Consider the following 27,338-nt stretch of genomic DNA (forward strand, 5'->3'; position numbering starts at 1 on the left):
TAGGATAGATAGAAGGAAGGAGGGATGGAGTTAGGGTAGGATGGGTGGAGGAGAGGAAGGGCAAGATTAGTAAGTGCCGAAATGGTATGTCTGGTAGGGAATGGTGAGGGAGACAGGTACATTGGTTAGAGGAAAAATGATGAGGACATGAGGTTGCAGCAAGAAATTGAGATTGCGTGGGAGGAAAGGAGAGAGATAATTAAGGGTCGGTGTAAATGAGAGCAAGAGTGGATATAATGTACACTATTTGAGAGAAAGGCAAGAGAATTAATAACAGTACATGGTAAAATATACAATATGGTGAAGGGAAGATACTCAATAAGGAAGGAGGTAAAAGTATGAGTAAGGGAAGACAATTACAATATAGTACATTTGTATAAGGGAAAACAGAATAGGTAGTGGGGGGGGGGGGTAAGGAATACTGAATAAAGGAGTGACTAAGGGACTTTGGACAGAAGGGGCAGGTAAGGGAGAGGCAGAAGGTATGTAGTGAGGCAGGTGACAAAATATGGGCAACATCTGATGTAATAAAACCACATCTTATTTATCCATTGTTTTATTGTTTAAATTGTTCCATTTCTTATTCCACTCTAGCATTTACTACATCCCGGTATATTATATCTACAACAACTGTGTCTTTCATGTATAAATGGCATAATACAGTACAGACCGCACATGTAAAAAAGAACTATACAATCATACTTTGGCGCTTGGATTTCATTATGACTAGCGGTTTTGTCTAAGAATTTCCATAGATAATAAAGTGGCGTGTTGTGTCACACGGACAAACCACCTGAGACCTGTGTAGGGAGGAGTACTGGGTGACACTCGGGGGGACTCTACTGTGCTGGCTGTACACGTCACAATGAAATCCATACAATCTAATTTCAATTTTTCATAATAATTACATGTAAACGCATGTGTTTATTGGAGTTTTGGATGTAAAACAGCATATGGGTATCAAAACACAATTACCCAATGGCAATCTTCGTTTATTATTACCTTTCATTAGTATAAAAACTCTAATCTGATAACTGTATGTAGAGGATTTTATCCCAGAAAATTAAAACATTTAATAAGGTTATCATAATCATCCTTTGCTTTCTGAGCATCTCTGTGCTAAAAATAGAACTTTCACCCGTGGGGAAAATCAAGGAACGGAACGTGGAACGAATGGTTGCGTGCTCCTGGGGTGGCGTGTGACGGTCGGCCTCGCCCGGAGTCTACCTTTACCTACCTGGTGAGACAAGGGCCCACACTGCCACACTCCTCAGGGCCCCCACTCCTGGGGACAAAAAACCCTTACAAACCCACTGTATGAACATGTAAAAATGGTTCAGGCTATTGAAGACTGCCATTGTTATACTTTAAATTGAGGCAGTGGGAGGGGAAAATCTTGGGCCGTGATTGGGTTACGTTCATTTACAAGTCTGGGCAGCATTGAAGGCTGGTAGCTGGATCCAGTAAGGGCAGACTAAGCAAAAATGGGTGGGACTCAAGGATATATTTTAGCTGAATGTGAAGGTTACCTAAAGGGTTCATTTACCACTGTTAGTGTTTGTCGTTGTTGACAGAGTACCGACATGTTAGGCTCTCTGAGGAGACGAAGGGTGAGGGAACGCTGTCGGGAGTGTGACGGCCGGCCACTTGCCACATTACTCACCAGCCACAAATTAAGTGTATACTAAAAAATAATAAATAGACAGTGTTTTCACATGTAAAAATACTCTCATTATCAACTCTGTAAAACAAAATAATATTGACTAGATTTCTGCCTTCTGTTAATAAACACCACCAATATTATTACTACAGTTACATATAAAGTCATCAAGACTGTCCTGCCTTCTGGATGGCAGGCGGTACCACAACTTGCCAGTGGGGCTTCTTGCCCACTTACCACAACAACAACGACGACAAACAGTGACCTGCGGCCCTCTTGCTCTCTCAGCTGCAGGATTTGTCCGGACTCGAGGTGTTGTCTACCGTCACCCTGTGATGGCTAGAAACGCTCGTGTCCAGACAACCCACGGGGACCGCACTGGCCGGGCCGGACCACACCCTAGCCTCGGCACAAATGCCACTTGTTTGTGCCCTCGATAACTTGACAATACTTTACGGTTGTAATACTTGTGTTAATACTGAGGCCTAGATCAGGTTTGAGTGGCGTCCGGAGCAGTTGGTGGGAGATGAGTGTATGGGTCTCTCTAGCGTGGCTCCAGAGGCTGCCTGGCGGGTGTGGGCCGGGTGCGACCCAACGAGTCTGTCGCAGCCCGCCGCCTTCGCTGTTAGACCCGTATTGGTGCGAGGAGGGAGGGGAGGCAGCCCCTGAGGGTATGTGACCCCACACCTCCGGCGGCGGCCTCCCTGGCCCCCCGTGGCAGGTGTTGGGGGGCCCGAGGGCTGCCCTCACCAGTGGTGCGGGTGAGAGGGGGTCGCCGCCCCCGCCCTCGCTACACGGCTACCTACGCGGCACCTGGGACAACCTACGTACGATAGATAGTGCATATTTCCTATGCAGTATATATGTATCATTATATTATGAATATATATTACATTCTTCTTATTAACCTAGTGAAAGCTGACCGCAGTTCAGAGTGGTTTGTCGCGGGCGGGCGGGGCGCCCTGCTGAGGGCGGCCGAGGGCAGCCCCTGCCCGCAAGCGGCGGTACTGAGTCCTTGGCAGCAGTTGTAGGCTACAGCAGGGGGCAGGGCTGGCCACGGCGCCCTGCACGTGACACTGGTGTCTGGCCTGCCAAAGAATCGTTATTAATGACGCCGAGGCAGAGCACAACCGCCGACGCCGCCGACCAGTCCGACCCCGCTCTGCTACAATACACTACCGTCGGTATACAAGACTGCCTTACACTAAGCATTTTGGCTACAGGAGGCTACGATACTGTCCCGTGGCTCATGCTGCAGCGGCTTTAGCAGCAGCGGGGCCACTACAAGCCCACTGAATGACTAGCGCGCACTACAAGCTTGGCAACACCTACACAGATATCTAGGGTGAGGCTCCACACTGACAGCACACACTTAAACTACGGGATGGCAGAACATAGTAGAATCACTCAACAGTCACAAAAAATAACCAAAGAAATTGGCCTACAACTACCTACATGGGTTTCTGGGGGGGGAGGGAGGGGGGGAGGAGGACCATTCTACAGATCACATCACACACCCACCACCTATACACACATAGAGAGTGTCCCATTGAACATAGTCACCAGATTCCCAGAATGAGACTTTGTACATTGCGAGCATCAACATACCAAGCCCTCCTAAATAAAATATTTGCCATTTTTCAAAACCCATTATACAATACCATAAGAAAATATAGAACCTCGCACACAAATATAACAACGCTTTTAAACCACTGTCCGTGCTCATGAAATTACTTAAGAGGGCATTGTTATATCTTAGTAATATTGCACTATATATTTCTTATGTACACCCTGGTGGTCAGTGAAGCAAATGTTGCTGTTTTTTCCGAGTCATTTTCTTTTCTGTAATATCTGATATGTGGCACACTGTTACCCTACTGAAGAATCTCACTACTAAACCTTGGAGATCTGAAGGTTCTGTCTTGGAGGCTTGGAAGAGGTCCTGTCTTGAAGTTATTGGGGCCTGGAGAAGGTTCTGTTTTGAAGATAATGAGGGGGTTTAAAGGAGGTTTGTCTTGGAAATCTTGGGGTTTATAGGTTTTGTTTGGGCTAGGGTTCTTTCTTGGAGGTATTGGTGCTCAGGTGTTCTGTCTTGGAGATACTAGGGCCCGGAGGATGTTCTCTCTTACGGATTGGAGTGGGTTTGGTCTTGGATATACTGTACTGGGACTTTGAGGACCTGTCTTGGGTCTTGTGAAAGGTTGCCTTGGGGATTGGAGAGAGTTTTGTATAAGGGGAGGATAGGGACCTTGAAGTCTTCTTTTTTTAATTGGAACTGTGGGATGTTTCGTCTTTGGAGATGTTAAGATTCAAGGAGTTCCTGTCTTGGGAGGTATTTTTCTTTATAAGAGTGCCTCTTTTGTTGTAGATACTTATAACTGGGAACAACAGACTCTTTACAGGAAATATTGATTCTTGGAGATGAAGTCTCTGCATTAGGACATTGATACTGTACGAAGATGCTAGAAGGAGTTCCTGTTGTAGAGATACTGATACTTGAAGAAAGTTGTCTTGAAGATACTGACATTTTGAGAAGGTTCCACAGCAGAGTGAGGGAGGCTTGGACTGGAAACTTGAAGGATGGGGGGGTTCTGCTCTAGACGTAGTGATACAGCTACTGATTGAGTTGTTAAATTATTAAACCAGCAACATTGCAGCGACCACACAGTCAGCAACGGGGCCTCGACGTGAGCTGACCGGGACGGGCGAATCTGTTATGCCCCAAGTCCGTGCCCGCGATTTATGCCCGCGTCCATCGTACTGGAAGGATCACTGTAATTAGCACGCCCGCGTTTCTATTAATTGCACCCATGTTACCCGTGGTGGACCCTTTGTGCGGTTAACGGTCTTGACAGCTACAACTATATCGCTACCTGTCAAGGCCTTTCTTTTATTCCAGGTAGCTACACCTATGACCGTACAGGTGCTCATGGTGTGCATGCCTGGACCAGCATGTGCCCAATTGAATGGAACTTCAGTAGGGACCATTATCATAGATATTATTTTCCCCAACAGAAAATGGGACTTACTGAAATACAATGCAAAAGACTCCACATCGCCAAACTTACTGGCATATCCACATAAGTGGACTGGCAGAGGCTCGACTCAGTGAGGAGCACTGGGCTTAGGGATCGAAGAAAAGGGGGAAAGGAAGGAGAGGTATGAGGACAGGGGTGGGAGAGAAGGAAAGGAAGGGAAAGGCAGGTTTACCCGCTGAATAGGTCAACTGAACGGATAGTAAGTCTTGGGTCATGCGAGGTCAGCGCCACACGAGGCCCCATCACCCCAACGCTCGCCCAGATAGTCTTGTTACTGCCGACCAACTACACGGGAGATTGAGAGCGGCAGCATTTAACAATCACGATATCCACTAAACACTGCGTTGTCGGCGATATTATCACATAGTCAGGAGGAGTTCAGTGTGACATCTTGTGAAGCTTCCGTCCGCCAGAGGAGGTGGAGGAGGATGAGAGGACACGGGAGGACCAACAGCAGCGTCCCTGCCCCATCCATTACTGCACCTGCAGGAACAGACCATGAGTTCAGTACCACCTTTTAGAGGATATGATGCATGAAAAGATATCTATCACTTTGCCCATATCTACAATGTTACACAAAAGCTAGATTTGATCATATGTACTACAACCACTTCCTACCACATACACGCACACACATGCACAGGTTTTCTCCTCCATGGGAACCCAAATGCACTCCCATACAACGCTCATATACCCACCCCAAAAAACACAATCACACTGGTAGATATAATTATTGCAAATATTTTCTTCATAGTGGGCAAATAAGCTCAGTTTACTTATATTAAGATTAAATATAGTAAACAGTATCCACTAAAATTATACTAAGAAATAACAAGGTATCTAAAAACTTCAAAAGTTAATGCAGAAATATCTTCATTATGTTATACTGAATATAGGAATGTATGAAAAAGGATTCTCACAATGTAATTACTTTCCAAAAGTATAAATTTCTTTTTATATAAATTTATTGACAAGGTGAAGCCAACTGAATCACTGTTGTACGGGAATCCTTTTGTCAAACATCTGGCAAACACACACGAAGACCACACACTTTGATGATATTTTGGGAGCTCTCATGTACAGTAAAGGCAAGCCCTGAGTATCATTCACAATGGATGCTTACGTGAGCTCAATCTTAACCCAAGTATAAACCTTCTGTATGATAATGGCATCACCAACAGGAAAATTACAACAGTACAGTACTGACTTTAGCTTGTAAGGCAAAGACAATACAAGATAACCTTTGTGGTAATTATCAACACGTGTCAGGAGTTGCTGCTGATGTGGTGTAGATTTTGGTGATGTAGTGAGAATATATATATATATATATATATATATATATATATATATATATATATATATATATATATATATATATATATATATATATATATATATATATATATATATATATATATATATATATATATATATATATATATATATATATTCAGTCAACCCTCACTTTACACGGTTAATGTAACCCACAGGGTACCCGGAAAGTGAGAAAAAGTGAGAAACGCGTAAAGTGAATAACATAACATATGGGATTAAATGAAATAGAGACCAGCTGACCCCCAAACTCCACTTTTTCCAACACAATACCTATGTTATAGTAAAAATAACATCTTAATTTTATGATGGTACATGCACACAATTAATACTTAAGAGAAATAGAGAAATACAGTCACCAAGTTAATGTCCATTCAAATAATGGACTCAACTCCCTCCCCCTCTTCTCACACTACACTCCCTGGCTCTTCCCTCTCTGAGAAATTTTGGGGGGAAAACCAGGTATAGTAATAAATAATACCTCAAACTAAAGTTAGGATAATATAATTGACATTGCTGGATTCCTTGTAAGACCAGGAATATTTTTAATACAAATGTCATATATTTTGCACAAAAGATAACATATTTACTCAGAGCAAACATTATATCTAAAATTTGTATGTCTAATGCAAAATCTATGATGTTTATATTCAAAATGATCATCAAATTGTAAGAATTCCAGCAATGTAAATTATATTCTGGCCGGGTAATTTGTATGAATTTTATGAGCTAAAACAAATATCTTCAGTTAATAAAAAAAAAAATATTCTTCACACCCTGGTGCCAGGTGGTCGGTCGCCGGTCCCTCCCTCCCTCCCACCCCTCACCATCCCTCCCTACCAGTTGAATGTGTGGGAATACCAGACTGTTTACCTTTTTAGTAATAAATAATAAATCAGACTAAAGTTAGAATAATATAATTGACATTGCTGGATTCCTTGTAAGACCAGGAATATTTTGAATATAAATGTCATATATTTTGCACAAAAGATAACACATTTACTCAGAGTAAACATTATATCTAAAATTTGTATGTCTAATGCAAAATCTATGATGTTTATATTCAAAATGATCATCAAATTGTAAGAATTCCAGCAATGTAAATTATATTCTGGCCGGATAATTTATATGAATTTTATGAGCTAAATAAAAAAATTATACTTCACCCGTGTAAAGGGGTACACCCACCGCGGAATGTGAGCATCCTGGGTTCTGGCAGGGCACCGTGGTAAACGCGGAATGTAGGACAGCGTAAAGTGAGGGTTGACTGTACTGTATATATATATATATATATATATATATATATATATATATATATATATATATATATATATATATATATATATATATATATATATATATATATATATATATATACTGTATATATATATATATATATATATTTTTTTTTTTCTTTCATGCTCTTCACCACTGATTGACTTTAGCTGCTTTGGCAAGTGCTGGGCATGCACTGGCTCCTGAATGTATCTGAACCTGCTCCAGTGTTGGTCAAGTCTGGTCTTGAAACAGTTCACACTCACTTCTGCCATAACACTCTCTGGCAGGTTGCTCCAAGAGTTCAAAATTCTCACTCTAAAAAAAGTTTGCCATCACAGTTTTCTGGACATGTGGCATCTTCAACCTTGAGCTGTGACCCCTTGAGGCAGGCGTCCGCCTGCTCCAGGTATGGACATTCGACCGATCGAGATGTTTGTACATCTCAATTAGGTCACCCCTTGCCCATCTGTATAGTATAAGCTAGACAGTTGCAGGCATTTTAATCTCTCTGGATAGCCGAGGTGCCAAGGTACAGGCACCAGTCTGGTGGCCCTCTTTTGGACATTTTCAATTAACTGACAGTTCTTAGCATATTGCGGGGACCATATGGGTTGACAATACTCCAGGCGGGCAAGCACCTCACTCTTGAAGATCATTATGAGAGAAGGACCGTCTAAGCTTCTGAACGACCTTCTTATCAGACCTATTAATTTATTGCTTGATTCACCTTCTTCTCACAATGGCCCGAGAACTTCAGTTCGTTGTCAACATAAGCACCCAAGTCCTTTTCGCATTCGGTCTCTATTAATGCAGTTTCTTCGCCCCATTGGGACATATGATACACCTCCTTACCATTGGTACAACCCAGGTGCATCCTCTTACACTTCGTGACATTGAATCATAGCAGCCATTCTCAGACCATTCTTGAAGCTTACAAAGATCATTCTGCAGCTCTACACACTCCGTTTGGTTCTTAATTTTCCCAAACAACTTGGCATCATCCCCAAGCATTTGAATGGAGGAGTGTATTGCTTCTGGTATGTCATTTATGAAACAAACAAACAAACAAACAACGGACAAAATACACTGCCCTTTGGTATCCCGCTTGTCATGGGTACACATATTGATTTCGTACCCTTAATGACCACACACTGTTTGCGGTCACGCAGAAAGTCTACAATCCACGCGAGGACAATTCCCTGAATCCCGTCCCCATCCAGTTTAATTCCCAGCCTTTCATGGGGTAAATCTAGGTACACATTGTTGATATTGCCACCTTGTTCCAGAAATTGGGTCCGAACATCCAGTACCTTGAGTAATTGTGTTAAGAAGGAGCGTCCTGGCATAAAACCGTGTTGGCGATCTCTTATAATGCTCTCAAGTACTTTACACACTATGTTGGTCAGGCTCACTGGTCTCTAATTATTCGTGGAGTGACGATAGCCTTTCTTGAATGTAGGACTTACATAGCCTATTTTCCAATAATTGGGACCGTTTGCTCATCCAGGCATTTACAAAACAGGATCTTCAGGGGCTCAGCAAGCTCGTTGCACATCTCTTAGCACTCTGGGAAGCACCATGTCAGGGGCGGGACTTTTATGAACCTTTAGCTTTGACAATTTATTTCTTATACTCTCTTCTGGAACAGAATGTGGGTCAGCGCTGTGTCAAACCGTCTATCCTCAAACACAGGAAGATTGTTTTGAATTGAATTGAATTGAAACAGTTTATTTAGCCAGAAAAACACAGTTACGGGGTGGATAATAATAACAATATTAACATGGCTGAGCCAGTTGAGAACCTGAGCTCTCTTTTCGGCATCCTATCATGTGAACACCGAGGAAAAGAAACTGTTCAACTCCTCCGCCTTGTCCTGGTGAGAATCTGCATAACTACCATCTTCATAGGTTTGATACGCCAACTCGCGTTTTTAATTTTGACTTTGCGTAGCGGTAAAACGCCTTTGGGAATGACTTGACCTCGCTCACAATCCGCTTCTGGAACTCTTTTTCAGCCCTTCTTCACTGACTTTTCTTGGTTCCTGGATCTGGCATACATCCTTCTGCCCTGCTCATCATTTGTCCTAACCCACATCTAGAATTTCTGAGTTTTTTGGTGTAGGTGTTGGTGACGTGGAGTATGTGAGGTGGTGTGTGTGATGTGGTGTAAGTGATGGTGATGTAGTATAGGTGATGGTGACGTGGTGTAGGTATAGGTTATGGTGATGTGGTGTAATATGATGTAACTGTGAGTCGTGTATTTGTGGGTCAAGGTTGATGAAACAAAGCTGATTGAGAAGTGGCGATGATGTGTTTGTATCTGTAGAAGTACTGTGCTGTAGGTGTTGGTGTGTGTATCTATTCTTAAAGGTGAAATAGTGAAAGTAATGATAAAGGAGAGGAAGAACAAGGAAATAATCACAAGAAGGGCGGGCCTGTAAATGAGAGGATGAATACATAAAGGGCATTAGGATACAGGTTTCCTTCCACTGCTTGGATGGTCATTCATGTCTCTGTTATGAACTGTCAGTAAGTAATGGACATGTACGTACTGTAAGGCATAGGAGGACATTCATGATTAATGATAAAAAGCAATGTGTTAAGAGGAGGGTGAAACATTTAAGAAGGAATGATAGAGAACAGGATATAAAGGAATGAAGGGAGGAGAATGGAAAAAAAATAAAAAAGAAGAGAAAATTGAAGTCACAGGTAGATAGGTAGGAATGAGATGATGTAATCACCAGGGTGAACAGAGCAAGACAATATAAGAAAATGAGTGTGAACTGAGAGAAGGAAATTACTGGGTGGTGGGAAGTGTGGAATACATATGATAGGGGAGTCTAAGGAAATGCAAAGATTTTCGAACTAAGGCATATTTTTAATGATACAAATTATATATTTCTTTGAAAATGAATACAAGCACTTGATGTAAGACCTGAAGATGTCTTGAGGGTTAACCGATTGGTTGAATTAAAGAAAAAAAATGATAAAATGTATTTTAAAGCCTTATGACAGCTACGTTTATGGCTGGCTTAACAGAGTTTGCAAAGTTGGCAATCTTTTTTCCCTTTCTCTTCGCCGCAATGTTGCTTCACTCTCTCTCTTTTACAGGTACTTTAACAGGCAATGTTCGGTGGATTTGGCATCCTGTGTACCACCGGCAAGGCCGTGGGCTCGTAACACTCGTCTTGCCCGCGGTGCCCACCGTTTCTCTGTGGATGTCGGTCACACTAGAATAACCCTTTATAGTACTGTACATCCTTCTTTCCTCACAAAGCCAAACTGTGGAATGCTCTGCCTTCTTCTGTGTTTCCACACTTAAACAATGTCTCACTTTAAAAAGATGGTTTTCTCGGCATCTTCGTTGTGTAGATTAACACAGTTTAACCTTTTTCTTCTCTATTTTAAATTTCTTTCTGTTCTTATTTTTTCGCCCCCTAGGCCCCGTTGTGGGTCGTTCGACCTGTGCCCGGGTGGGCTAATTCCCCTAAGAAAAAAACAAAAAAAAACATGATTTTTGAATGTTAATAATATTTCTAATACAATAATATGAACCTTGATTCTTATAAGAATTTATTTTCTCTGTTAGTAAACACGATTCTTAAAATAATGATATTTTATTGCACGACTTATTATTTTTTTTATTTAGTTTACTGTTTAAGATAACTTTATGATATCATCCTTGATTATTGTATGGTAATGAGGAACAAACTAGCAGTGAGAAGTAATTCCAGGGTGTTCATTATGCCCTCAAGCAAATGGCTTTAACCGAAAGAAAATTATTATGGTGACAAACAAAAGCATTTTAAAAGTTTTCTAATTTGAGTATCACTTTTGAAATTTAATGTTTCCTGCATTACAATCTAGTCGTCAACAGCTTGTCACTCTTTATCAGATATGTTGTTTTATGCATTTTTGGCCGAGGGCCTAAGGGAGATGGTAATTGTGAGAAACTCTAATTCGAACATATCCAAAACATGACCAAAAATAATAATCTCCCAAACTAAACCAACTCTGTCCAGCTTCAAGAAATAGTGGTTAAAAGTTTCTGATATCATGCCTTTATTTACTTCTTTACAAGGGTAACCAATGATGATACTGAAGAAAAAGGAGAAAAGAGGGAGAATTGGTGAAATGACATGGTGTTTCATAATCTCAATAAAATTTTGATCATGTGTACCGGTAATTTATGTATCTGTGGTCAAAGTAAACCATTTGGCATAATCTACATACTATATAAAATACAGTACTACTACAGTATTTTAAAAAGAATACAATGTATACATTGGTATATTAGTGATGCCATCATCAACAGAAGTATGCTAAATAGATAACAATTAACATACCCACAGGGATGGGTACCATATCAAAGAAAAGTACAGAATATTCAAATTCTAAGCAAAACTTGGAAAGACAAGGCAAATTATGGACAACATCCCTATGTAATTTGGATGCAAATTTGAAAATAAGTGCATGCAATAAAGGAGATATAAATGGCTATAACCCTGTTTTTAGGACCCAACTTAAGCAGATACCTTCCCCCACACTGCCTGAGGGACACAAACATCAGTTGGGACTTGCACAACAACATAATAACAGTATTCAGAAGGTACTGAGAGTGTTTGGCAAATCCTTGTGGGGAAGAACTGTTGAGCTGTCTAAATTTCAGCATTTTTTTAAATATTCATAATAATCAATAACTATAACCTAAAAGGAACATGCAAAAGGGTGGATGCCTGCTGTTTGCTGTTTCTGCACTTATATACTGTACTTCAAATATCTGGATGCCTTTGCTTGGCACATCTATATAATTGATGGGCACAAAGTGTTCATAGGTGATGTTAGTAGACTAAGCACTGTTTTAGTTCAGTTACAATAAAGGTTTGGCGATTCCTATGCTCAGTGACTTTTTATTTTATTTCATACTGCTCTTTAATGTGAAAACAGTGTACTTAAGTGCCCTTCTAGATATTACCTCACGAATTCTGTCTCATGAAACACAATTTTCATTCAGAATATCCCTTTCCACTTCATGTCAAGTATGATTTCCATGGTTTGATAAATTTGTTTTGCCTCCCTGTGTGATACACCAGGAACTAGTTAGTAAAATAATAATCCTGTAAATTTCAGGGCATAACCCTGCATCACCTAGAACCATACTGTTTCATTACCAAAGAAAACTCCATGTCCTGTATAATCTGTCCAAATTATCTTCCAAAGTTTTCTAAGAAAAATATGTAGACAAGACTGATCTCGTTTCAGAATCTGACTGATTAACCCTAAAATTCACAATCTGTAGAAAAACCCCTTCTGTAGCTCCATCCCAAAGGACACATTTATCTTATAAAAGATATGATGCTCTATATGATGGAAAATATGCAACACCGTATAAACTTATTGAAAGTATACATGTATAAAACCAACACCAAGGGCTGCATGGCAACAGTACATGCCACTTATCAGCTTACTAGCCATTCAGGTGGTTGGTCTGTTCTTTCGCTACTTTGTTATTAGCTCTCTGGTACTCTTATCCTTGGTCGGAAATCCCACCCCCTTGTAGTCTTTCGATGCAGGTTTCGTCGGTAACAGGGATGTTTTTTCCATTGTAGTAAACATTGGGTACAGTGATCTATACCCAAATTGGACCCATAGAAATGCATCTGCTAGACCACGAGGGTGGTGGGAGGAACTTAGGTGGTTGATAGAGCCAGTCCACTGTTCCCGCATTTCTGGTTACGGGAGGGGTGCGTCTCTGTATGAGATACAACTGAGCATGAGGGGTTGCGTCAGCACAGGAGAGCTTAGTGACACAATTTGCATTAAAATACCATGAAAGGATTAAGCTTACTGTCCAGTGTTAGGTCAGGAGGAGACCTGCAATGTTGGGAGGGTCACAAGGAATGAATTCAGGAAAAAAGTCACAGAAAAAAAGTCACAGTTAAAAGTGTCACAGAAAAAGTCACAGAAAAAAGTCACCTAACCCAACCTAACCTAACCTACGTGCATCATATATAAATTGTGTTGTCAATATGTAAAAGTCATGTTTTGTCAGTTAATAACTGTTTTAAAATATTTTTAGTTTTATTACCTTAAATGTGACTTTTTTTCTGTGACTTTTTTTCCTGTGACTTTATTACCGTTCACCACAAGGAATATCACCCTACTCACGTGTGTCTAGGGCCAGGACTCAAAACCAGGATACATGTATTACCACTGTACCACCAACACCCTAAGAATGTTAGTGATTAAAATAACAAGACAACGCTTAGACTATTTCCACACTAACCTGGCCCTTAAGCCACGCCCCTCGTCTATAGCTACAAATAGCTGGTTGGTTCAAAGAAAATGTTCGTATAGCTGTCCATTTATTCAAACTAAATATGTTCACAATTGGTAAGCAAACCTATTATTCTCAAAAATAATATTAAATATATGGACGATCAAAATGCAAATGATTTCAAGGCATTACCACTTCAGAATGGATGTTAGAAAATTTTTAATATTTATCATAAAAGGTCGAAGTCAAGGATGAAATTAGCTTTTGAATAAAGTCTTTTCACTATTTCTCTGTTTTGTACCAAACATAAAGTAAACACAAATGATAACAAACATATAGCACAATAGGTAATGTACTACAGTTTGCACAGCTGAATATATCCCAAATCATTTATATAACTGATAAAACTCGATATAAATACGCGCAGTCCAGGAAGGGGTACAACCACTGGACTTGGCAGCCACATGAGCTAATAGTGACAGATCAGCTGGACACTAAACTCGTACTGCCAGTACAGTAGAGCTCGTATTAGAATACTAATAGACACAAATTAACTATACCTCGTCCATCATTGGCTGAGAGTTTTGTTCATTTTCACCAAATTTCTTGATACTTGATGACAGAGGATGAAAATGTTAAATCTTTACATCGCTTCTTAATATTTCGTAGCATATATTATTACGTAAATCTTGTCACAATGCAGCATATAAGATGGGTCGGAGATGCCAAGTTAGTGGATAAAGTATTTAATAATCTGCTCGTGGGTGTGAGAAATGTTTTTGTTGGTTAAGTACCACAGTGCTGACATCTGTTAACAGTTGAGAGTTGATGTTGAAATGAGTGAAATTTCGGCAAGTCCAGTGGCTGTTCCTCTGAGCGTTTTACCCCCCTTCAAGTTTTATCAGTTATATAAATGATTTGGGATATCTCCAGCCATACAAACTGTAATACATTACCAATTGTGCTATATGTTTAGTATCATTTGTTTCCGTTTGCTTTATGTTTGGTACAAAACAAAGAAATAATGAAAAACCTTCATTCAAAAGCGAATTTCATCTTTGACTTCAACCTTTTTTGAAAAATATTTAAATTTTCTCACATCCTCTCTGAAGTCCTATCGCCTTGAAATAATTTGCATTTTGATAGTCCACATATTTAACATTATTTTTGAGAATAACAGGTCTGCTTACCAATTGTGAACATATTTAATTTGAATAAATGGACAGCTACACGAACATTTCCTTTGAACCAATCAGCTATTTTCATAGAAGGGCGTGGCTTATGGGCCAGATTAGCGTAGAAATACTCTTAAGTGTTTGCATTGTCATGCGCAGGTGCTGATCGCTCCACACTATGCAGTTGTGTGACTGGATCAGAAAGCCTACTACCTGTACTCCTGAACATTGTCCAATGGCTCCTGTTGAAAGAGCAATTTGATCCACACGTTTGTGTTCAACAACAAAACTCATTAAGCCTTCTCCATTTTCATGATACCTTGATGCCAAAGGTTATACTTCAGGAGTCCAGTATGGGTGTGAAGGATAACCGAATTTAGCAAAGTCATCCAAATTCTAGGCACCAGTCAATGCACTAGACTTACTGGCTATAGAGCAGCTCAACTTTGACGTATGGCAAAAATATTTATATTAAGCAACTGCTGCGAAAAATGCTTTAAAAGTTTGCTAAATACACAACACAATATCAACACTGATTTTTTTACAATTTAATTCTAACAAGAATTTTTTAACATTTTGTAGAGCAATATTTTTGTTTAAATTTAATTGCCCTGTATGGTAATTTTTAATTGGGAGTTACAAGCACATTACAAATATCTACTTTTAATATGAATCCTGTACAGTATACTGTATTGCACTATCCACATCACATGATCATAATTGATCAAGTTGATGTTCAAGTAGTGGATGGATCATAATGGCCTCTATCACTCAAGAAGGTCCACTAGTACTGTGGAATGGAACTTTCCTTCCAGTGACAGTTTTTATTCATCCACTTCACTCATCACTTTATAATTATATTCAGTTACTCATATATCACAATGTAACATAAATACAAATTACAGTACTTTCCCATTCTGTTTTTCACTGTCTCCAAAAATTTTTTTACCTTTATTTCTTGTTTACTTTTACTGCCTGCAAACACCAAGTGATTGATTCAACGAGCAAGCACATGGCCAATACTGTCTAATGACAGAACAGCATGTCCCTTCTTCAATATACTTTTCTGAAGCTGGTCAACACCCTTCAATATATCTGTTGAAGGTGTGCAGATGACCAGTGAGGATATTGTCAAGAAACATACAGTACAGAACTACAGTGTACTATACAAGTGGCTTCCCCTTAGAGGAGTCCGTGGAATAAGCAAGGTACAGATGTTCATGCTATTGTATCCGTATCACTTAAATTGATATAGAAGTTAGAGCAAAAGCATCAGGGGCAGCAAGAGCAGCAGCAGCATCATCAACCCCTCCCTAGCATTATTCTGACAGCTTAATTACACTAACTCTACACAAGACCACCCATTCTGTGTAGACAAAGTAAGGAGGAAAGTTATGGAGCTATCACAGTAATACTGATTCTTTATACATGCTATAGTACTTGCTGACATGTCATCCTCAAATGTCATCATTATACTGGTCACATACTTATGCGCCAGTGTGTATGTGTCTATGTAACATTTTACTATATATATATATATATATATATATATATATATATATATATATATATATATATATATATATATATATATATATATATATATATATATATATATATATATATATATATATATATATATATAATCACACTCACTTAGACACAAACAGATGTATAGCAAGAACATATATAAATTCATTTTGTCAGGTACTGATTTACTCAAAGGGGAGCTTTTACAATACATATGATGTAAGTCAGTAATATCAGGGTGAATGGGCAGCCTTATCCCCATGTGGCCTTCGTGAGTGCCAACTTCTAGGGACACGGCACGGTGTGTGGTTGGGGGGTGAGTGTGTGGGTGGCCAGGGATGGCCAGGGGGAGGCCAGGGGCGGGCCAAGACTCACCAAGGTGCCAGGAGTGCTGCCCAGGAGGTAGGGGCTCGACAGCTGTAAAATTATGCCAAAATTTAGGATATTCAAAAGTCATCACACCAGCAAGAACAAAACGATCCAGTCCTCCAACTTAGGTCATGGGGCTTGAAATTATTATTATGAGGAATTTGACAACTTATTATACCTCAATACAAAGACTTTTCCCACAACTCACGTGATGGAAGGCTGTAGCCACGTTTTCAAGACAGTACTGTTTGATCATACTCTGACAATTCATGGAACTATAGCATATAACATTCCTAATGGAGATAGCAAATAACAATTGGTGCAACGTCTAAGATGAACCACACAGTTTTTAGTAATTTCTCTCTAACATGCAGAGTATATTTTTTTATTAAAAAAGCTGAGACTCTAGGTAAATACCAGATATTGTGGGATCATAAACAATATAATGTAAGCGAATAATAAACAATGATAGTGTACAGTATTTCCTTGATGAGTAAGTAAAAACTCCACAAAAGTTAAGCATGCAACTCTGTATACAGTAAGAAATATGGATACTGAGCGCCTCGTGTCATGCAATCTCAAGTGCTGAGATGAGAATCTTAATGTAAAAAAAATAAATAAAAACAAGTGTAGACTTATAGCAAGCTATGATAAATAATAAAAATTATCAGTTTTGATATGGGATTCTATTTTTAAAGGACTAGCAGTAATGACGTACTATAATAGAAAAACATCAATCATTGTTATGAATATTATCAGGAGAGAATAATGGGAAAGTAAAAACTTTAAGTCTATGCATTAATGTATATGAAGGATTCACATCTCTATACAGTATATATTTTCTAACAAATATTGTATTTATAGAGCAAAACAGGTGAAGATAAAAGTGGCATAAAGGAAAAAAAATACATCTAACACAAGAAGTGACATTAAGGATTAACAGCAAGAAACAAAGTAAGAAGTGTGAGGCAGAGTGCAGCTGAGGGAGCGGGTACCACACCCACAAGAAGTTGGTGACCCCTGCCTTCAACCCACACCCACCCACCGTTACCCTTACATACCTGAAACTGCTGCACTGGATAAGCGCCCACCATAGACGCTGGCTGCTGAAGCTGCGGCATCTGTCCAGTGGGCAGCTGAGGCTGTGGAACACCTTGCCAGGTGGGTACCCCAGCCATGCCTGCCATCCTGAAATATATTGTGAAGTCAATGGTAGCCCAGAGGAGTACACATCACACCACCACTATGGTACACTACTGGTACTAATTTTACAAACATTATGAATAATATCATTCATAAACAAAATGTTTTGCCATCAACTACCAGAAATAATGGAAACATAAATATTGGACTAAACCATCACAAAAAGACCTAGGCTGTGATAACCAACACTATGAGAAAAGGCTTCTAAGTGTGTACTATATTATACACCTAGAAGCCTTTTCTCAATGGCAACAATAAGTACTACAATGTCCAGCTGCAGTTAAAAAGGGACCGCCATGAATGGTTTCTGTCTGTACCAGAAGCTGAGAAATGCTCAAGGTCCTCTCTCATCCTAGGGACATAAAAATAAAGTACGTACACCATAAAGTCAACAATACTAAGCGACGACTTTAAACAACCATTATTAAGGACCCAACTTGTACTGAAGGTCTTTAATATTCATTTTACAATTAACTATACCTTCAAGCATACACGCGCGCACACAACCTACTTGGTAATACTATATACTGCACTGTACAAACCAATCATCTTGTCAACAATACACTACTCGTATACCCCTGTACTTTATTATTAGTTATAAAACATCCCACAAAAAGCACCGAACATAATTGATCTTTAAATGAAAACCTCAGAGGTATGGTAGTTAAGGTGCTGGGAGGGAGGGGCTTCTAGTTGGTGGTTGGTGTTACTAGTGAGGGGGGAGGGGGTTATTATTGGGGGAAGAGTTGGTATCGTCAATCAATGGTACCTGTATTTTAACATACCGGGTATATATTGGCCGCTTAGTATCAGACACTGGCTTCCTTTTATGATATTTTTAATACTTGTGCGATTAACAAGCTCATTTTTCCTTCCCTAAGTGCGTAAATTATCAGACATCAACACAGAAAAGTTTTTATCTTTCAGAATACAGTACTGTATTAGAATGCAAATGTCCGTCTGCCACTCTGCCAGCCAATCAGCTGCCATGTTACAACTGACCCCAAGGCCTCAGTTGCAAGGTTCGAGTAAATAGACTATAGTGCCTTTTCTTATCTGCATAGCATTTACCATGTATTAAAACAATGGTATACTCATCTGATGATAGCCATTATACGATCAACTATTGAGTTACTTGGCTTCCCCTTAGTAGATTGATAGATGTGCACGGCCATCCCCCTAGGGCCTAGTCCACCTACACCTCCCTACCAAATTTTGACTTTCTATCTTCAAAACTAAGGAAAGACATAAGGGACATAGTATATATATATATATATATATATATATATATATATATATATATATATATATATATATATATATATATATATATATATATATATATATATATATATATATATATATATATATATATATATATATATATATATATATATATATATATATATATATATATATATATATACACACACACACACAGTATATATAGAGACAGACAGACGGAAGGACGGATCCAGTGGATGGAGGGGGGTCCTGGAGGACCGGACCCCCTTTTTAGAAAATTTCTATAATTTTTCTTTAGTGCAGTATTGTACTCGGGCATTTTTGAAGAGTAAACAGTAATTACTATTGACTTCTGAATGTCTCCTAATATCAAGAGAACGTAGCTTCAAAATGGCCTTAAAATGCCCATGATATTGGATCTCATAAAATTTTCTAGGGTGGGGTGGCCTGACCCCCCCCCCCAAAAAAAATAAAATAAAATAAAGCAGTGTGGGGTCGCTGTGCTCGCCATGTTCCCCCACCCACAACTTCTTGGATCCGACCCTGAACGAGAGAGAGAGGGGGAGAGAAGGAAGTGGATGTTTTGTTTTCTTTCTGATATTAACTGAAACTGATGAGAGATATGAGTGGAGACCTTCTTTTAATTCAGTGTACATTCATAACACAAAACACGCCTAATTTTGCATCATCAAGTGAAAGTGAATGAATCAACGTCAGATGATCGACAGCAAAACTGTCAGAGAAACGAATTTGACACATCACAACCCTAGCAACAAAAATACTGTAGTGAGTTGTGAAGTGCTTCCATCACGTGACATATTTCCCTCACTATGGAGAGAGATGCTATGAGGCCATTACTAACACTGACTATTACTAACACTGACCATTACTTACACTGACCACTGTTTATACTGACCACTGCTTACACTGACCACTACTAACACTGACCATTACCAACACTGACCACTGCTTACCCTGACCACTGCTTACACTGACCATTACTAACATTGACCATTGCTTACACTGACCATTGCTTACAATGACCACTGCTTACACTGACCATTGTTTACAGTGACCATTACTTACACTGACCACTGCTTACACTGACCATTACTTACACTGGCCACTGCTTACACTGACCAAGGCTTATAATGACCATTGTTTACAGTGACCACTGCTTACACTGACCACTGCTTACAATGACCATTGTTTACAGTGACCACTGCTTTCAGTGACCACTGCTTTCACTGACCATTACTTACACTGACCACTGCTTTTACACTGACCATTACTTACAATGACCACTGCTTACACTGACCACTGCTTACACTGACCACTGTTTACACTGCCTACTACTTACACTGACCACTGCTTCAAATTGCCAGTAAAAACATTAATACTGGGTCATCGAAAAACAATGCCCAGATTTCAATATATAACCAATTAAAATCTGGGAATTATTTTGCGATGATTCTGTACGGTCCAATATAATACATTATTTAACATGAGTATTTAGTCTGATATCAATAATAAACATAAGAACAGTCAAATAGTCCGTGTAATATATTTGTAAATATTTTTTGTTTTGTTATAATATGAAAAACTGTAATTGTCCCCTTTAAAATTTTGTAAATCGTATGCATAGTACAGACAAGACTACTGTATATTAACGTAATGCAGGAACATTCGTACCACACAAACAATAGTTATATTAATGCTGAGAAGAAAAAATATGAGAGTACATGGTCACAATAATTCTCAGTGAAGTACATGATGTTGGTAGGAAATGTTGGATGCAGTGTAACACAAGGGTGGCCAAGGCTTCATGCTGACTAACATGCCCACCACAAACTACTGTCTGAAACCACATTATATTATGAAATACACACTTCATGCTTTAAGTATTAGTACAGTACTGTATATGAATACGTCCACTATAAAGTATCGCGACATTTATCTAATACACACTAATTACTTTTTCTCTCAAACCAGACCTTCAAAAAGAAAATGTGCACCTTGTAGCTCTTGAGGGACTCAGGCCACAGCCGCCTACCACACTGAGGCTTAATGGTTATCACCCATATGGTGGTCAATGTTCTCTTACTTGTCTCATTTAAGGAAAAACAACAATAATATGAGTGTCACAATATATCTGGGAGTCAAGTTATGGCGGGGAGGCAGCGGGTGTAAATGAGCCACTCAAGTCCAGCCTAGAAACCACACACACGACAAAGTCACTTGTCAGAGTTGTGTGGCGGAGAAAACCCGGTGCCACCGCCCAGGTGCTCTGGGAGACCATTTTCTCGGACATCACTGTCTGCCCGGCCCTCCTTCCACCTGCATTATGGTTTGATCTCACGGGTGGGGATGCTTACCAAGGTGTGGGCTGTATATCTTGGCGGGGTGTGAACGTCTTGACAGTGGTGGCAGAGCAGGTGGTGATGGCAGCCACACAACGTTCAAGTGCCACGCTCCAGACCGCTCTACGACTCCTTTGGGGCACCCCCGACAACATCCCCACCCCAAGCGTCCGAAAAAAAAAATAAACACCGGACCCTTGCCAAATGTTAGTCTACAGACTCTCTGTTCGATTGAGTGATTCCCACTTCCACTCCAAAACTCCCACCAATAACCAAGTGAACTAAGGTCGACAACCAGCATTTTACATTCGAATAACCAAAATAATAGGACGAGGGGGAGATATCAAACAAATTTGCCAGGAAGGAAGTCGAGCAAAAGTACCGAGAGGAAAGGGTTAAATGGTCATAGGAAGGGCGAAGTGAACAAAAAAAAATCATAAAACAAAATAAAAAGTGGATAGAGTACAACTTGTAGCGTGGGAGGGAGAGGAGTAAGAGACATGACCATAAACACCAGTATTAAGGAAGAGAAGATACAAGTGGGACTGAGGTAAGGGAACAAACATGATACAGTATTAAGAAAAAACAGACCACCAAACAATGGTATGAAGGGAAACAGGACTAACAAACAACGGTTCAAGCACAGTGGCCAAGAAGGTGGGAAGTTACCTTTAAAAAACAAACCCAGAATAAAAAAAATAAAACTATTCCTCACCATCTGACACTGTATTGAAGAGTTGTATTTTAAGATATTCATAGATACAGCAAGTCTGATGGTTAATGCATTAAAACCCACGTACCTTAGTTACTGCATTAGATGACTTCCAATTAAGGTGTAAGAATGAAATTAATTGAGGCCATGGGTGTTTTGTCGGTTGGGTTGGGTTGGGTCATCATCTCGGTAAGGAGCTGGACTTGTCCCACCCCCGTGATTTTTAATACACAGTTTATCATCACTTAGTTTATCGGTGCAAGTTTGACAAGGTGTAATTCTTCAAGCCTCTATTGCAGGTGGTATACGAGGACACGGTTACCCACAACCTTCTATTACATTACACTGATTATCTCTAGAAGGGAATCAAATGTTGTGCGTCATTAACCTAGTGTGTCAACTTTTGCACCAATCATGAAAGTATTACGAAGAAGCTGAACATATGGTCGTTTATACTTGGATCTATGTATTTGTAAACGGTGGTCCAGAAGCCCACCAGAGGCTGTTATCACGACCCCTCATAAATATTATCCAGACAAGGTTTAGTAAATGCTGTTCTACTGGTTCACCAACAGTATGAACCAGCAGTAGTCATATACAACACTGTGCTGTACAGTGAACCTTGCAAGACGATCACGAGGTCATAATTTAATCTCTCCTCGGTCAGATGACTCAACCCGCCACAACCTCTTACACGGCTACAAGTGTACTGTACAAGTATATTTTCTGTAGAGTTGATCGCTTCCCCACAAAAATGATGATCACTGACTGACTGACAGCTCTCCTTCACAACGTGCTCCATCATATATTATTCTGGCACTTGTAACCTAACCTGAAGACTACGGAATGTTTACGAGAAGACCCTAATCTACCATTCCCAAATTCGACTTGTTATATAGAGTTCACGAATTGTAACCCCCCCCCATATGTTTACAAACATGAACCCCCTACTAATGGATGAAAAATAAAATAAGTTACAAAAATCCTTGTATTGATATGAACTGAAACAATCAACACACAATTTCTGAATACTGCTGCATTCCCTAATTCTGACATCACTGAAAATAGTAGCACTATTATAACAAAGTCTTGTAAAACTATACCATTACCTCTCACCGAGACAATTCCCGAGTCAGAGATGTCATTCACTACTACTGTAGCGCCACTGTACGATCACAGCCAGTGTATGTTGACATGCTCACCGTCCAGTCATGGCCCCCATACTAAGACTCATCTTACATTGTCATAACCACCATCTACTGTCATAACCACCATCTATTGTCACAGTCACCATCTACTGTCATAACCACCATCTATTGTCACAGTCACCATCTACTGTCATAACCACCATCTACTGTCATAACCACATCTATGTCATACCATCTACTGTCATAACCACCATCTATTGTCACAGTCACCATCTATTGTCACAGTCACCATCTACTGTCATAACCACCATCTACTGTCATAAGCACAATCTACTGTCATATACACCATCTATTGTCACAGTCACCATCTACTGTCATAACCACAATCTACTGTCATAACCACCATCTATTGTCACAGTCATCATCTACTGTCATAACCACCATCTATTGTCACAGTCACCATCTATTGTCACAGTCACCATCTACTGTCATAACCACCATCTACTGTCATAACCATATTTCACAGTCACCATCTATTGTCTGATCACCATCTATTGTCACAGTCACCATCTACTGTCACATCCACCTACTGTCATAACCATCATCTACTGTCATAACCACCATCTATTGTCACAGTCACCATCTACTGTCATAACCACCATCTACTGTCATAACCACCATCTATTGTCACAGTCACCATCTACTGTCATAAACACCATCTACTGTCATAACCACCATCTATGTCACAGTCACCACATCTATTGTCACAGTCACCATCTATTGTCACAGTCACCATCTACTGTCATAACCACCATCTATTTCGTCATCTTTGCAGTCACCATCTACTGTCATAACCACCATCTGTTGTCAGTCACCATCTACTGTCATAACCACCATCTACTGTCATAACCACCATCTATTGTCACAGTCACCATCTACTGTCACAGTCACCATCTATTGTCACAGTCACCATCTATTGTCCAGTCACCATCTACTGTCATAACCACCATCTATTGTCACAGTCACCATCTACTGTCATAACCACCATCTATTGTCACAGTCACCATCTACTGTCATAACAACCATCTATTGTCCCAGTCACCATCTACTGTCACTTACATCTCTGTCACAACCACCATCTATTGTCACAGTCACCATCTGCTCTGTCAACCACCATCTATTGTCCATCACTGCACCATCTATTCATCGCAGTCACCATCTACTGTCACCAACCATCTACTGTCATAACCACCATCTATTGTCACAGTCACCATCTATTGTCACAGTCACCATCTACTGTCACAGTCACCATCTATTGTCACAGTCACATCTACTGTCATAACCACCATCTATGTCACAGTCACCATCTACTGTCATAACCACCATCTATTGTCACAGTCACCATCTACTGTCATAACCATCATCTATTGTCAGTCACCATCTATTGTCACAGCACCATTACGTTATAACCACCATCTACTGTCACAGTCACCATCATCGTCATAACCACCATCTATTGTCAGTCACCATTTGTCGTAGTCACCATCTACTGTCATAACCACATCTACTGTCACCACCATCTACCGTCATAACCACCATCACTGTCACAGTCACCATCTCATGTCATAACCACCATCTATTGTCACAGTCCATCTACGTCACAACCACTCATGTAGTCAGTCACCATCTACCGTCATAACCACCATCTATTGTCACAGTCACCATCTACTGTCATAACCACCATCTATTGCGCAGTCACCATTACTGTCATAACCACCATCTATTGTCACAGTCACCATCTATTGTCACAGTCACCATCTATTGTCACAGTCACCATCTATTGTCACAGTCACCATCTATTGTCACAGTCACCATCTACTGTCATAATCCACCATCTATTGTCATAGTCACCATCTACTGTCATAACCATCATCTACTGTCATAGCCATCATCTATTGTCACAGTCACCATCTACTGTCATAACCACCATCTATTGTCACAGTCACCATCTACTGTCATAACCACCATCTACTGTCATAACCACCATCTACTGTCACAGTCATCATCTATTGTCACAGTCACCATCTACCGTCATAACCACCATCTACTGTCATAACCACCATCTATTGTCACAGTCATCATCTATTGTCCAGTACCATCTACTGTCATAACCATCATCTACTGTCACAGTCATCATCTATTGTCACAGTCACCATCCACTGTCATAACCACCATCTACTGTCATAACCACCATCTATTGCTCGCAGTCACCATCTACTGTCACAGTCACCATCTACTGTCACAGTCATCATCTATTGTCACAGTCACCATCTACTGTCATAACCACCATCTATTGTCACAGTCACCATCTACTGTCATAACCATCATCTATTGTCAGTCACCATCTACTGTCATAACCACCATCTATTGTCACAGTCACCATCTACTGTCATAACCACCATCATTGTCACAGTCACCATCTACTGTCATAACCACCATCTATTGTCACAGTCACCATCTACTGTCATAACCACCATCTATTGTCACATCTACCGTCATAACCATCATCTATTGTCAGTCACCATCTACTGTCATAACCACCATCTATTGTCACAGTCACCATCTACTGTCATAACCACCATCTATTGTCAGTCACCATCTATTGTCACAGTCACCATCTACTGTCATAACCACCATCTATTGTCACAGTCACCATCTACTCATAGTCACCATCTACGTCACAGTCACCATCTACTGTCATAACCACCATCTATTGTCACAGTCACCATCTACTGTCATAACCACCATCTATTGTCACAGTCACCATCTACTGTCATAACCACCATCTACCCATCCACTTTCTCCAGTCACCATCTATTGTCACAGTCACCATCTACTGTCATAACCATCTATTGTCACAGTCACCATCTCTGTCACCACCATCTATTGTCACAGTCACTTGTCACATCATCTCATCACCATCTATGTCACAGTCACCATCTATTGTCACAGTCACCATCTATTGTCACAGTCACCATCTACTGTCATAACCACCATCTATTGTCACAGTCACCATCTACTATGTAACCACCATCTATTGTCACAGTCACCATCTATTGTCACAGTCACCATCTATTGTCAGCCACATCTATGTCACCATCTATTGTCACAGTCACCATCTACTGTCATAAACCATCTATTGTCACAGTCACCATCTATTGTCACAGTCACCATCTATTGTCTGTCCCATCTATTGTCACAGTCACCATCTACTGTCATAACCACCATCTATTGTCAGTCTCTTGTCAGTACCATCTATTGTCCCAGTCACCATCTATTGTCACAGTCACATCTACTGTCATAACCACCATCTATTGTCACAGTCACATCTACTTTCATAACCACCATCTACTGTCATAACCATCATCTACTGTCATAACCACCATCTATTGTCCAGTCACCATCTACTGTCATAACCACCATCTATTGTCACAGTCACCATCTACTGTCGCCAACCTGCATCTGTGTCACAACCATCATCTGTCTTTCCATCTTGTCCAGTCACCATCTATTGTCAGTCACCATCTACTGTCATAACCACCATCTATTGTCACAGTCACCATCTACTGTCACAAGCACCATCTACTGTCACCAACCACCATCTACTGTCATAACCACCATCTACTGTCACTTAACCACCATCTATGTCACAGTCCATCTAACCATCTATTGTCACAGTCACCATCTACTGTCATAACCACCATCTACTGTCATAACCACCATTCATCTACTGTCATAACCATCTACTGTCACCTACCATCTACTGTCATAACCACCATCTACTGTCCATAATACCATCTATTGTCACAGTCACCATCACTGCAGTCACCATCTACTGTCATAACCCATCTACTGTCATACATCTATTGTCACAGTCACCATCTACTGTCATAACCACCATCTACTGTCATAACCACCATCTATTGTCACAGTCACCATCTTCTGTCACAGT

At 40.1% G+C, this 27,338-nt stretch overlaps 1 protein-coding gene across 1 annotated transcript in view; it reads right to left on the reverse strand.

Annotated features, from left to right (window-relative positions):
* Window positions 1–540: 540 nt before the first annotated feature.
* Window positions 541–27,338, reverse strand: part of LOC121864468 (nucleolysin TIA-1-like) — a 132,179-nt gene continuing 105,381 nt past the window's right edge. Inside the window, exons 7-9 of the mRNA XM_042363487.1 lie at window positions 17,720–17,846; window positions 16,665–16,706; window positions 541–5,181 (exon numbers count right to left, since the gene is read on the reverse strand). Coding sequence (XP_042219421.1) covers window positions 5,173–5,181; window positions 16,665–16,706; window positions 17,720–17,846 — 178 coding nt within the window. The 3' untranslated portion in view covers window positions 541–5,172. The remainder of the gene's footprint in view (window positions 5,182–16,664; window positions 16,707–17,719; window positions 17,847–27,338) is intronic.

The sequence above is a fragment of the Homarus americanus genome, unplaced genomic scaffold (assembly GCF_018991925.1).
Source record: "Homarus americanus isolate GMGI-L3 unplaced genomic scaffold, GMGI_Hamer_2.0 scaffold25860, whole genome shotgun sequence".
In the NCBI taxonomy this organism is placed as follows: domain Eukaryota; kingdom Metazoa; phylum Arthropoda; class Malacostraca; order Decapoda; family Nephropidae; genus Homarus; species Homarus americanus.